Genomic DNA, 14,167 nt, shown 5'->3' with positions numbered 1-14,167 from the left:
ATACCAAAGTTCTGAGTCAATCCAACTAACACCCTATTGGTAATTTTTATTACTTTACAATTTGAGAATATCTATTCTAAAAACTTTATAAGAATGTTTTGATAACATTGTTAAAGCATATTACTGAAACACCCTGTTTGAGGTGAATTAAATATAGGACACCAATAACATAAGTAACTTGCTTTTACTATTTGAGCTACAAATTTTTGGGCCACCAAACCAAAGTGTTTGTAATCAGGTTGGTACTACAATAGTGGTATGTCATACTTATGTTGCAAATATAAATTACCATTATGGTTAGCCGTAAAAGCATAATACCATCACATGTTAATATTTTTTTTCTTGGTAAGACACACATATGTATAATGTACGTATTTGAGTGTATATTAATACAAACCATAACATTGGTTTTGAGAAGTATATATGAAAAAAAACATGTATTTACTCATACCAAACTTTCATATTTAGGGGAGTTCCATCATTATGCCAAATATAGGGGTCCAAGTTTTAGAAATAAAAAAAATCCTATATGAAATGGACTCTAGAAACACACCACAAAACCCATTTACAACATAACAAAGAGGCTTCAAACTTCCAATAAATTACAAAATTGTCATCGATTTCTTAGAACAAACCTAACCCCAAAACCTCATTAAAAAAACCCAATAACACTCGGCATCAAAGTAATTTAATAATTAGAATTAAGTTCAACAGGACCAGCTGTCCTCTTTTGGGTTTGTTTATAGAAATTAAATGGTGTAGTGTTTATCTATATCACTAGTGCTAAGAATGGGTATATAACTAAATACCTCTTATTTTTAATGTTTAAACACTTAAAACATAATTTTATGTATTTAAGTGTTTAAACATTAAAAATAGTACTAAATTTGCAAGTTCGGTAGGAGTAAATACATGTTTTTTTTCTTCTGTATGTTCTCAAAACCAAACAACAAATTTTTTTGGTAATTTTAGCTTCGGTTCATTTATGGGCTATAAAAACAGTTATCCAACCAAAAAAATTTGGTGGGTTTGGTTTTTTCGAAACAAAAGAGCACACTATGTGGAGAGAGTGGAGAGAGAGAGAGAGAGAGAAAGAGAGAGATGTCATTTGGGCTCGTGAAAAGGAGGCCCAATATCTTTCTTTTATGGTTTGTGTTTGTCAAGCAAACCGACAATCTCCAACCATGCAAACCGACAATCTCAAGCCCACTACACACACAATGGGCAAAAATTGTGCATTGATGAAATCGTAAAAGGGATTAAAAAAAAAAGAGCGACTTGGATTGTCTTATAGCCTCACGTAGTAAAGTTGCTTGTGCATCTTCATCTGCTTCTTGCGTGGTTCAATTCAATTTCAAAGGGATTAAATTCCAAGACATTTCTTCTCAGAACACAACCCATTAAATTAAAGCATGTTTGATTAGAATTAGATAGAAAGTTTTGGTTGGCAAACAATGGCAACAGCTGTGCTAGTCCCCTGTCTTAACTCTGCTTCCTTCTTCAACAACAATGGACAATCAAGAAATGGCTGCTGTGCATCAATTCAGCCATCCAAGGCCAGCTCTTACTCCAAACGTTTCAGAGTCAGAGCCCTGAAAGAGAAAACAGAGGAGGAAATCAAAAACCCATCTTCTGCTGATTCAGCTGAGGAAATTACTAAGAAGTATGGCCTCGAAGCTGGTCTCTGGAAGGTACCCATTTCTCTCTCTCTCTCTCTCTCTCTCTCTCTCTCTCTCTCTCTCTCTCTCTCTCTCTCTTTATTTTATTTGTTCTTGTGGTATACGCCTGCCAATTTGGTTTCTTTCATACTTACTTATAAAATGTTTAATTTTCTTACCTATTAGAAGGATAAATGTCAAGTAAATTCAATTCAGAAAAAAGAAAAAAGAAGAAAGAAAAAAAGAAAGAGGTGTGAATTCAAAAGTACAACAGCAACTTGGTTTTGTTGCTATGAAATTAAGTGAAAGAAAATACTATGAATTAACCAAGGGAAAAAGGGTCTAGTTCGTTTTGAGCTAATAGCTGAAAGCAGTGAAAGAGTTTTGAGTAAATAAGTGGTAAATAGTAAGCTATATGTAGTCACAAAGTTTTGTTATGGAAAAATGCAGATATTCAGCTCAAAAGAGGAAGGAAAGGAAGGTGCGGAAAAGAAGTCCAAGGGAGATGATGCCAAGCAACTGCTAGCAAAGTATGGAGGGGCATACTTGGCCACCTCCATTTTTCTCTCCATAATCTCATTTTCGTTATGTTATGCACTCGTCAGCGCCGGGATTGATGTCCAAGCTTTGCTGCAAAAGGTACAAGCAAGCAATCTTCATATGAACCGAATGCAAACTTATCTTGTTTTTATCATGTAAGATATATGGAAGAATGACTTCTCATCCTACCTACTGTTTTTGCTTTTCTTTTTCAGGTGGGAATCTCCGGCAGTGAGACCGGAGAGAAGGTTGGGACATTTGCTTTGGCATATGCTGCACACAAGGCTGCATCTCCAATTAGGTTTCCTCCAACAGTAGCTCTCACTCCCATTGTAGCCAGATGGATTGGAAAGAAAGTCGAAAAGGAGAAGTAACTTCTTCGGTTACTTAATCCATAAACAGGAGTTTTGCTCGTAAAGTTATGGTTTATTCCCTTGTTTGTAAAATCAGCTGTATAATTTCTTAGTCATCTTTTTTCTTATCTGCCAATCAATGGTTATATATCATATACTCTCCCAAAGTCTCTTGGACTTTATACAATGGAAATTCAACTCGTGTTACGGGTCGTGCACAATATTGCGAAGTCTAATATCTAAGTGTTTGAACTCGGAGTTTCTACAATGTAACTTCAGTTTAGGTGATTCAGATGGTAATCATGCAAAATGACTGCCTGGACTTGGGGCATCTTGAAATCACATGAACAAGAATTGAGTAAATTCAAATTATAATTTGATGATCAATGGCAAGACCCAACCCTTTGCAGAGTAAATGGGCATCACAAAATGTGGTAATTCTAGTTCAGAAAATAGCTCATCAGTATAATTCAAAACAAAACGAGGCATCAGAACATAAATCCTTTCCTTTTTTGGGGTCCTGAAACTACCCAACATTCTCCCTATCCAACCTTATCCAGACTTATTACTAGCCAGTCTACTTCACCCTGGTTAATACAAGAAAAGCCTGCTAATTCTAACAATATACATGATGTACTAACAATTGTATCCTCTTAATTATTTGCCACCGTATCATGGATATGTATATTACATTAATGTACAACAATGCAGCTACCTCCATCTTTGGTTCCGCTGTTCCTTTGTTCCTCAGATGGATCTTCCGGGAACACTTACTGGAACCTTCAACCCAACCTCCGCTGGTGAAACAAATACATGAGATGGTTGGACATCATAGGTTCTCAGAAAAAAAGAGTGCACTTCTGCAATTAGATTCAGCAAGAATCATTTTTAGGTTTCAAGTCTTAGTACGGTTGGCAGTAGCCGGTACTTGAGTTGAACTGGATGGTGGAGTTTGCGGTCGTGGTGTGCTGACATTAACCATGGCATAATCTTCATCAATTGCACCCAACTCATTCCATACAACCCCAGCTATAGTTGATAGTTAAGAAATTCAGCAGACATATTTTGGCCACTGAAATATTGACCCCAAAGAATAAATAATAAATGGAAAGAAAGACAACATCTTTCAGGACAAGGATACGTTCTGTTCTCCACATGTCTGTGATACTAATATCAGCATCTGATAAAAGCCAGTAATCTGCATCACTCTGAAAAAAGGTAACAGAAAATGCTCACACTGTAAGTCAGTTACTCTTTCCTCAGTACAACGAAAGACAATTTAAGATGTCACACCTCTTTTTTTTTCTTTTTTTCTTTTTGTAAATGATTTTTTTTGCCATAATGTGTAAAGGGTTATTTAACAAGGTACGAAAAGATACCTATTTGGATAAATAACTAGAACTCTAGAAGATGTTTTGCAATTAAAATAGGATTAGCAGAAGTATCTAATGGAAAGGGAAACTTCCATTAAAATTTTGTTAATTCATTAAATACTAGTTTTCAGGATAATTTTCTACAGACATCTCAAGAGCATAATATGATACTTGTGCAGAAGTATTCTCCCAGCACCACTAAAGGCAACCAATGAAGAATACATTTTTTTTAGCATATTGAATCTTTCAAATAGGCAATGGTAAAATCAACTTATAAGCCAAACTTACATCAACATCTGAGGGAACAATCTTCATCATCCCACTCATGATGTCCTGGGAAGCAGTGGGATCAGCGCACATTCTATGATCATCTGGTCCCTGAATTTCAACATCCTTCCCTCTATTCTCTGTGACCATTGTTGTAGCTGGGTTTTCATTAACCCCTGAACTTGAGGGGATGTCTGTAGGTACTTCAACACCATTAATCTCCTCGAACTTCTCCTCAAATTGACTAGCATGAGAGAGAGAGAGAGAGAGAGAGAGATTACTAAAATTCATTGTAATTCTCGACTATGCAAGCAGGAGAAACCATTCACTGTTGCTCTTAAAGTAACGACAATGTACCATGAAACAACAGTACCTGACAAGGTAAACATCTATTGGACCCATCGTGCTTCTCAGGACCATCCTGTATCTCCTTTGGGGATAGTCAACAGCCTAGTACATAATAGAAAAGTTTGATTGAATATTAAGAATGTACAAGGCTATAGAAAAGTTTTAATAAGTAATGTTTTGTCCTGAACTACCTCATCAGGATCTGGGACTTCAAGAGTGGTGCCATGTGGAGCTTTAATTGCTATTAAGGTTTCATTCTGATAGAAGCAATAAATGGAACATTCAGTTTAACAACATAGAGGAGAACATTTTGTCAGAAAATACAGAGTGGGGGAAGAATGATAATTGCATTGATGAGAATAGCAAACACCAAAACTTTACCTGCAAGCAAGGTAAGCCCTTGATGTCTTCTTCAGTGACAAAAAGCCATCTACCAAAGTAAAAAGGAAAACTGAGATAAGTGTTTGCATAAATTGCAACAGGGTAAGCTAAAAATAGAATGTTAAAAACTAGCCAGTGATGACCTTCCATGGAATGTAATTGAATACTGAACATTAAAGGATAAAACTTTACTTCTTATTGCTTTCATCTTCGCTCAGGTCCCTCAACCTTTCCTGCATTTCTCTGGACAATTTAATAGCTTCAGCACAAAACAACAAATAACAATAGGAAAGAATGAAAAAGCAGCATAAGCCAAGGATTAACCTTATTTGCTGATCCAATCTGCGCTCCTCATCAGATAGGTTTTCAACTTGTGCCTGGGATAAAAAGGAAATTGTGAATGAGGTCATACTGTACTTCAGAATTGGCAAACATTATTTTTGCTACAACGTGCAATGAATAGTTGACATATTTTATGTATGATCCATTGTCTCTAGTCTTAATCAACCATGACACTAATCTTAGGAAGCTCAACCAAACAAAGGCCTTGGAAACTCTTTCCAGCCAATAACACAAATCCTGCTTTTTTCATGACAATCATTGAAATTCAAATGCATCACACAAACTTGGAACTGGGCAAATGTGGACTGAAATCTAGCATGATCAACCAAAAACAAGTCTTGTCAAAGTAATCTAATCAAGAACGCAAATCTTGCTTTGTCATGCCAATCACCATATCTGAATGCATTACGCTGAAAAATGGTACTGGAAAAAACATGCGGACTGAAATCTAACAAGCTTAACTATTTGAGTCAAGAACATAAAATCCCGCTTTGTCATGCCAGTTATTCATATTTGAATGCATTGGAACTGGAAAAAACATGTAGACTTAGGTAACATGACAAGTAACGATATCATGCTGAAGTTCAAATATGGAAAGCAATTTGCACAGAAAACCCAACCAGTCAGTAAAAGGGATGTTGACTTCAGATTTATATGGCTATTTACTTCCTTGCAAGTAAGTGCAGCCTTTTTAATCAGCTAACACTTTCAGACTAGGTTTGGAATCAACAACGATAGTTAGGTTGGGGACTGGCACGTCCAAAAAGAAGAGAGAACAGAAAAACAACAAATAACAGCACATAATAGCACAAACACCAACAGCATTGGTACTTTTAAGCAAACAAACATACAGTCTCAAAAACTGAGCCAAGACTAAGCTATCCAAGCACGAGCATGCCAAGCAACAAGTTCACTTTTTTACGTACCTGTAAACTAGGATAATTTTCGTCCACGTCTCCTGTCCTCGAGACATCAAGTCCCCTAATCAACCAATCACTCAATTTTGAGTAACTTCTAATGTACAGTGGATAATTGAATATTTACAACTTAATAAAGTGGAAAAATAGCTGTTAAAATTTCAGGAAACAAATACAACTAATCCCTTACTTCCACTGAATTCTATTTTTGAGCTTCTTTTCTATGAGACCAATTCCTTCAAGAACATTTGTTATATCATATATCCGCCTCTTTTGCACCTACATATAAAGAAAACTTATAATTTACAGATCCTTGACATAGAATACATTACAACAGATAGGAAAGTAGTCACCTCTAAAGTATCAGCAGCATTATTGAGATCCAGAATACCATCTTCCGCATGTTTGATCAGATTGATAAACTTTTTTGTTAAGAGACCTGATTGGCAATAATAGGACATTGCCATAATATTTGCACAACAAATGAAAAAATTAACTTGCTTTTCTCATGAAGAACCTAAATAACTAAACGATAAAATCAGTTAACAAAAAACATAGGAAATTGTTCTGTTACCTAGGGAGCTGTCAAAACGACAAGGTCCGGCCGGAGTAAGATTAGCCCCAGAAGGAGAACCTGTCAATTATACAGATTAGATGGGAGTAATCAAGCAAACACATCCCATAAATTCTCATAGCATCAGCTAATTCATTCTTTTCGGAACACAACTAATCCATTCTTCAAATCTCAATTAAATCTTACCTCGCATATATAATAGAACTACAAGTATGGGAGCACACTTGACAGATTTAAGTAACACTCACCCACATTGGAAGCCGGCGTCTGGGGTCCAGATCTGCTGCACTTTGTCAGCCTTGATGTTTTGTTTGCCTTTCCCACCTTGCTTGACACAGGAGTCTGGAGGGGGCTGGTAACTACTTCAGTATATCCAGGAGCAGCTGTCCTATCACTAGACTCAGCTTCGTAATCTGCCGCATCACTCTTCCGTTTTAGCTGCTAATCCACCATTCCGTTTATTCAAAAAATTAGCATCAAATGAACAAACTGTATCATATAAGTAATTATAAAATGAAATTGATCAATTGAAAATACATAATGACTATGAAGAGGATGATTTTTATAATTAAGCATACAGGTATATTAGCTGGAAAGATGTTAGCACATCATACAAACCAATCTACGTTTCAAGCGGACTATACTCTACAAAGCAAACTGGAAGCTTCCCAACTTATAAATGGAACGATTCATAAATCCATAATTCTACAAATACATGCTAATCTCTAGTGCATTCTAACATCTGCAAAGCCACATCAGAGAAATAAACACCATATTAAGGTAAAACCAAATGTTTTTCCTTTTCTTATTTCCTAAATCATCTTAGATAATTTACATTTTATAAATTTCCTGTATAAATACCAGATTATTCAAAAGTGTGTACTAAAAACCTTGTATATGATACATGAAGATTCATAATACACAAGAGTCTAAACAGTACAACCTCCAGCATTTACATGCCAACTCCCAGACGGTAAGTCAGCCAAGAAGGCATCATGAACTCCTTTAGAATACATGATTATTAAATAGAATAAACACCGCATATCAAGCAACATTTCAAACTTTATTTTTGGAATAATTTAATATGTATTCACACTCAAATACAGTAAACATGGGGGGTAATCATAAGAAGGAAAAGCGAAAGAATCTTGGGACAGCCAGCCAGTTCCGCAAGAAGGGTGCAACTGTATCAGCGTCCTCAAGAAGCATGCCCTAAGAAGAAGTGAGGCAGGCCCTTCACGTGAAGAAGTAACTTAAAACCCTTAAAGGGGACCTGATGCCAAAAGACAAGAACTAGAATAGAAGATAACAGATTAAATAGGGACAGCACTGTTCCCATTCCAAATAGTCTATTATCTTCTGTTGTAAAAGAACCACACTTTAAGGGATGTATATCTTTGTTCGCAATACATTACATTTCTATGAATAATTATTGGGAAGAAAGGATACATCAAGAGGAAAAGAGAATATTAATAGTTACTCTTCTTCTTGTTCTTTTGTTTTTCAAAATAGTCTCAAGTCTGACTTTGCCTCAAACAAGGAAAGCTTCATCATGTAAGTGCGTAGATACTTATGCTACTATTTCCAATCTTTTGTAGCCTCACTTAGATATAATCAGGCATGTCACAGACAAAAGATTACGAGAACATACTTGCAAAAGCTCTTTATGAAGCACAAAATCATGTATACTGCTATGATCGATCTGTGGTCAGCTAACCTCTAGCATCCCTCATTAGCAGGTTAAGACTGGTATTTACTACCAACCCTTAAAATTGGCACCATTGAGCACTTCAAACCATTCAGGAATCCAGAGGCTGATATGTACTAAATTATTCAGTCATCTACAGTGATTGTAAGCTAGTTCAAGGTAGTGTGGAGAGATTGGTCTAACAAATACCAAATCCAACAAATCCAGTGAGACACAGACAGCTTCTTTAATTTTTCTAACTTTTGGTTGTGTATTGAAAAATGCATTGGGTGTGCTTGGAATTGCTTTTGGAAGTGTCTGCTTTTAGTGTTTGACCGAAATAAAGAACAAATGATTTATGGGGTTATAGGAGTAGTGATTCCTAGAGAAATGCTCGATAGCTGTTTACTCAAGAAGCGCTTCCAAGTGAATATCTAAGGAGAAGGACTTGGGTTTCTTCTTACAAAAGAGCTACTGCGCAAAAGCGCCTCCCACAGAACCACTCCAAAATTAGATTACGAATAGATGCTAGACAATCATTTCAACTTTCTCAAAAGGTAGTACTGCCACTAAAAGATCACGCCAGCAGGTATATGTAACATAGAACAGTAATAGCAATTCTATAAATCATACATATTTCACATCGTGGATTCAGAAGCTTTAATGACACTGGCCCAATGAAAGAGCCAACTTGGGAAACGAAAACCTACCTCAATTAGTTTCTATACATTCAACTCACCAAAATACTACTCGTAACACAAGCAAAGTACAAAACATGCCAGAGTGTAAATCAATGCACTTGCCATGCAAACACAAGTCCCCTAGTGAATGTAAGGGGTCCAGGCATAATAGGATTTTAATTTCTAGATTGTAATAAAATACTATAGGAGCAAATGTAAACAGCGCTGTTAACGAATCATTATTTGCACCTAATTACCAAAAACCTAATGTGCCTTTTCATTCTTTTCCTCTTTTACCAATAAGATCTGCCCTTGCTGATTGGGAGTGAAGACTACCATAGTTTAGATCTTATTCTTCCCCAACTGTATTTACACCAATAGAATTTCCATACCACATATTTCATCGATCATGTCAAAACTGATATTAGGAACAACTGTAATTACACACTAATACAATCTTCAATTTCACCTAAAATCACAATTATTAACATAACAACCAAACAATTTCCACAAATCCTAACCTTTAGTACTAATTCCAAATACTAATTTCAGTAAATTAAAACCCAAATGAGTAATTACACTCACTAATCAAGCAGATCTCCAACAAAATAGTCCAAAAATAATAAACACATAAATACATAAACAAATAACAGTAAAAAGAAAAACCAAGATTAATGAGACAAAAACTCACAGAGGGCTTAACGTATATGCCATAAGCTTCTGAATCAGTGAGTTGGCGAGGGTCGGGAACGAAGCCGTGGTAGTCTGCTGTAGCTGAAAACGGCGGTTTCATGGAGGAGAAGGCGAGCTGCCGCTTGAGGGCCTGCTGCATGATCGGCTGGGGCGGTTGAGCCGGCGGGTCATGAGCTCGAGAGCCCGACATCCAGCGACCCGAACCGGATTGTGGGTTGGGCGGGTTTTTTTTGGTGGGTTTGGTGGAGGGAAGGAGAAAGGAAGAGATCGAGAGGGAATTGAAAAAAAAAACGAAAAGAAAAAGTGGGGGGAGAAAATGGAGGGAAAGTTTGGAGGCGAAGGTAGGGGGAGTGGGTGAGAAGGTGAGATCTGGTGTTTGGGAAAAATAAAATAAAAAAGCGGGAGAGAGAGAGAGAGAGAGAGAGAGAGAGCAGAAAACGAGGGAAAGGAAAGAAGGAGGGAATTTGGTTCGGATATAGATATGGAGGGAAGCACTTACCCTCGTTTTTCTTTTTTCTTTTTATTATTTGCTTATCAAAGAATAGTTTATTTATTTTCGGTGTTTTACCGATTTTATATATATATTTTTTTTGTGTTATACAAAAATCAGGAAATGTCTAACCAATTATATTGTGACTGCAAAGTCCAATGTTTTTAACCAAGCAATCTCTCAATTTTTTTTATATACAAAAATTATCTTAATTTTAAAAAGGAAAAAGAAAAACAAACAATTCAATGGTGTGAAGGAATTTTGATGTTTGGGCCCAAGTTGAAGTACATGGGCTTGAATTTGGGTCTAATTTATTAAACTTCGGCAAAAAAATAAAAATAAAGGGAGAGTGTCTTGAATAATATAAAGGGCATTTTTATTTGAGTAATTTTTGTATGTTTCGAGTACCATCCAATATACACATGGGACATATAAAAATATTCTCCAATACACATAGTATATAAAATAAAATACTTCCACATGTCATATGTATATTGGATGTTTACAAAACTTTCCCCATCTCAAGACCCATAATAATTTTGCATGTAATTGTTAACATGTCATTCATATGTATATGAGATTGGTTAACGTTGCCCTTGTGTGAGCGTACGGCTGTGGGTTTTTTTTTTTTTTTTTTCCATTCCATGTACATATCTTGATATTATCAATATTGATACTTTGTCCAAATGTTGATGAAGAGATAGTGAAATTCTTGGCGCCGAAATTTTTCCGATATTATCCTTGGAATTATCGATAATTAGATGGATAGGTTCCAAAATATCCTCTCCCAAAAAAGTGATAATATTGGTCATTTTCGTTAATATTATCAATATTTTAGACCTTAATAAGAATTAAGAACCAATTTCCCAGCCCGAGAAAGTTGTCAGGGCAGCAAATGATATATTTTTTTTAATACCTAAATACCTTCCAATTGTACTTTTGGGGAATGCCCGAAACAGAAGAAATAGCTTCTTTTCTAGGTCCAATAATTGACGCATGCGTAAGAGATATGTAAATGCGACTTGGTAATGATTTTGTAAACCTGATGTGATGTTGCTAGTGTCGTGGTGAACATGAGAAACTTTCATATCATGAAAATTAAAATGTAAATAATTTTGAAGCATCTTCTACAGACTGTAAAGTTGGGGTTTTATTTTTATCCAAACTCTAAATTTCATCAATTGGAGTTTTGATTTGAGATGCTTCATTCAAATATAAATTTGCGGTATCTTACAACTCCTGATATATACTCAAATTCCAATCCAGTAATACTAAACAATGATTTAGTTCAAAGGAAATCTTTTTTTCCCCCCAAATATTTCTTTTAAGTACATCACCTTCACTATCTACTTGAATAAATGGGCTAGATCAGGATCAGCCAAGTCCACATCCAACCATCCATTCAGATGCATGTACTCTATATAATGATCTGGGGGCTTCACAGCACGAGGTTTAGCTGGTGTAAAGCCGTGAATCCTCTCAAGATCTCGAGCAAGCCACCTAACATATGTACAGTCCAACGGAGGAACAACTTTCAAGAAAATTTCTTCGCTTTCTTGCTTCACAGGCTTGTTTCCCATGTTTGGAGAACCTGCCCAGCTTCAGAAAATGCAGTCAGTTAGTTGATGGCACATAAATTTAATCAGGGAAAAAACTGCGGCACAACCTTTGTTATCCTTTTCGTTTTCCCTTTCTGACTATCTAAACAAACGAGTCATGTTAAAGTTCGTAAAAAAGGAAGACAATCATATAAGAGTTTTGCAGGCTGCATCGAGCCACAGTTTTCTAATACAGCAATATGTGAACGGGGCAAACACGTGGGTGGATTAGTGATTCACTTATAATTTTCTGTGTCTAGGCTTTTAAGATTACACAAAGACTAATGCGAATAACTGAAAAGTCCTAAGGATTTGGAAAAATCACAACTAACAACACAGAAGTTAAAAATTAAAATAAAAAAAATAAGTCGCACAGCATGATTAAACCATATGATCTCAGCAGCCTTCTTAAACACTGTTTCTTAAATTTTTGACCAATTACAACCATAACATAATAGCAAGTGTAATAACAGTACAAGTCATATGCTGCTTCAAAAAATTGCTAATGATAAGTCTGAAACAAGGCACCAATCTTTATGCACATGCGACGAAATCTAAGAAAGCAACTTATACAATTATAAATCCCTAAAGGTTACTGGCCCATCATACGAACAGACCATAATTATATGACTACCATGCTCGTAGAACATTGCCAGCATACAACAAGTTTGATACTCATTCAAATTTCTTAGACGCAATTGACCAAAACATACTTTCAATGTTAGTTCTAGGAGATGATTAGTCAGAAGCCAAGTAAAACTGAGTGGTTCTCTTTCTGTAGAAACAGTAGAAAAAGATAGGAAAATACTAAAATTCCCTTGGAAATGAAAACTGTTGAGGTAATTGCAAATGTCATGGAGGACACTTGCTCCTCTTAGTAGAGTGTTTCATTCACTGACAAAGTACTCATACATGACGCTTCTCTAGCTCTGATAGAAGACTTTTCATTATTTTAGTTTGTCTATCCATTTTAACAGTGCACATTATCAAGGTCCTTTAAATACGTACTAGCATTTAGTTCCTTATCCTACATAGTGTAGCTATTACTCCAACAGTCATCAAGTGTGCAAATATACGTGGACACTCACAAATTGCATGATCATTTCATTCTAGGTGTCTACTGTGTCCCACACCTTATTCACATTGGAAAATCATTTAAAAAGTGGGAAAAGCAAAATCAACAATCTAAGCAATGCTAATGTCCTTTTGAGGCAAAATCAACAATCTAAGCAATACTTGTCCGGAACTTCCATTGCGAAGGAAAAGCAAAAAAATGTTCTCGTTTCGAAAATCATCTTGTAGGATTCATATTTGGCTTACATGAAAATACAATTTTAAATGAAACAATTGTGTTACATAATAAAATATATCTTATCATCAGTACTAGTTTCAAAACCGGTACACGAGCACCCTCCCCCTTAGAAGTGACATGCAGGATTTACAATATGATAAGAACATGCTATAAATCTGAGTGAAAGATCACATACTAAAATCTAATAATGGAAATAATTCTAATAAAATAAACACTGAATCTATCAAAACTGATCCACTCACTAAGATGAGCAAGGCTAAGCCCACCTGAAGTCCTCCCACAGCTAATTACGAAAAGGTGGAGGGATGCTATGGCTCCCTCTCCTAAATGAAACAACAATCTAATAACCAATCACAGAAGAAATTAATGCAAAATAGACGTAACCCAGATATGGGCATTCAAAATGGAAAATTTATATGGCATTCTGTTCCAATTCAAACAAACCATTTGCAAAAGATCACCAAACTCAAACTGAAATAAGCAATGACCCAAAACGAAATGAAGAATGAACCAAACTCAAACTGAAATTGGAATTGAAAACAAAGAGAACAATAAGTACGGAACCGTGAGCCAAGAATAATTTCAGTCCACTTACCAGACAAGAGCTTTCGCAAAACAAGGAGAATATGCAAATTCGGAAGAACAAGAGAGACCGCAATTCTCTGTTTATCTTCGATTATATATATATATATTTTTTATTTCTTGAAAATGGAAGTTCTCGTAGCATCCGAGTCGGGTTCTAAAGACATCTAAAACTCTCTTCTTTCTTATTGTTTGGGCTTCTTTTCCATTGTTTGGGCTTCTTTTCCTTTGTAATTTGAGGCCCGAAGCCCAAACAGAAACTATCTTCTATCTTTTTTTTTTTTTTGGACGAGAATGGTTCAAGAAATTAATTCGACAAGAAAAGTTATTGAGCCGTTTTTCAGTACAAGCGATGATCTAAACTATAAGGAT

The 14,167-nt window shown here is 35.8% G+C and overlaps 3 protein-coding genes across 5 annotated transcripts; 1 reads left to right on the top strand and 2 right to left on the bottom strand.

The window, feature by feature from the left end:
* The first annotated feature begins 1,276 nt into the window (after positions 1-1,276).
* LOC110752231 (FAM210B-like protein) lies at positions 1,277-2,772 on the top strand. The gene is made up of 3 exons (XM_021952842.2): positions 1,277-1,691; positions 2,109-2,297; positions 2,414-2,772. The coding sequence occupies exons 1-3, from the start codon at positions 1,455-1,457 to the stop codon at positions 2,570-2,572; spliced, it is 585 nt and encodes a 194-aa protein (XP_021808534.1). The 5' UTR covers positions 1,277-1,454; the 3' UTR covers positions 2,573-2,772.
* A 223-nt stretch (positions 2,773-2,995) lies between these two features.
* On the bottom strand, positions 2,996-10,256 carry LOC110752232 (transcription factor E2FB-like). Of its 2 annotated transcripts, none has more exons than XM_088255320.1 (14): positions 9,812-10,256; positions 7,002-7,194; positions 6,754-6,813; positions 6,533-6,618; positions 6,370-6,458; positions 6,189-6,243; positions 5,245-5,297; positions 5,113-5,163; positions 4,921-4,969; positions 4,731-4,796; positions 4,565-4,641; positions 4,213-4,435; positions 3,693-3,759; positions 2,996-3,580 (listed from the first exon to the last, which is right to left on the bottom strand). In XM_088255320.1, exons 1-14 carry the CDS (start codon positions 10,001-10,003, stop codon positions 3,447-3,449), a joined length of 1,395 nt encoding a protein of 464 aa, XP_088111446.1. In that variant the 5' UTR covers positions 10,004-10,256; the 3' UTR covers positions 2,996-3,446. The 2 variants fall into 2 exon arrangements, with proteins under 2 accessions (XP_088111446.1, XP_088111447.1); XM_088255321.1 differs by having other exon boundaries at positions 7,002-7,191.
* A 1,219-nt stretch (positions 10,257-11,475) lies between these two features.
* On the bottom strand, positions 11,476-13,943 carry LOC110752221 (uncharacterized). 2 transcript variants are annotated; one of them, XM_021952833.2, is made up of 2 exons: positions 13,809-13,943; positions 11,476-11,902 (listed from the first exon to the last, which is right to left on the bottom strand). In XM_021952833.2, the coding sequence occupies exon 2, from the start codon at positions 11,881-11,883 to the stop codon at positions 11,650-11,652; it is 234 nt and encodes a 77-aa protein (XP_021808525.2). In that variant the 5' UTR covers positions 11,884-11,902; positions 13,809-13,943; the 3' UTR covers positions 11,476-11,649. The 2 variants fall into 2 exon arrangements, with proteins under 2 accessions (XP_021808525.2, XP_088110336.1); XM_088254210.1 differs by having other exon boundaries at positions 11,476-11,894.
* Positions 13,944-14,167: the final 224 nt, after the last annotated feature.

This window comes from Prunus avium, chromosome 6 (assembly GCF_965620075.1).
Source record: "Prunus avium chromosome 6, drPruAviu1.hap1.1, whole genome shotgun sequence".
Taxonomy (NCBI): Eukaryota; Viridiplantae; Streptophyta; class Magnoliopsida; order Rosales; family Rosaceae; genus Prunus; species Prunus avium.
This window is presented reverse-complemented; position numbering and strand designations above follow the sequence as displayed.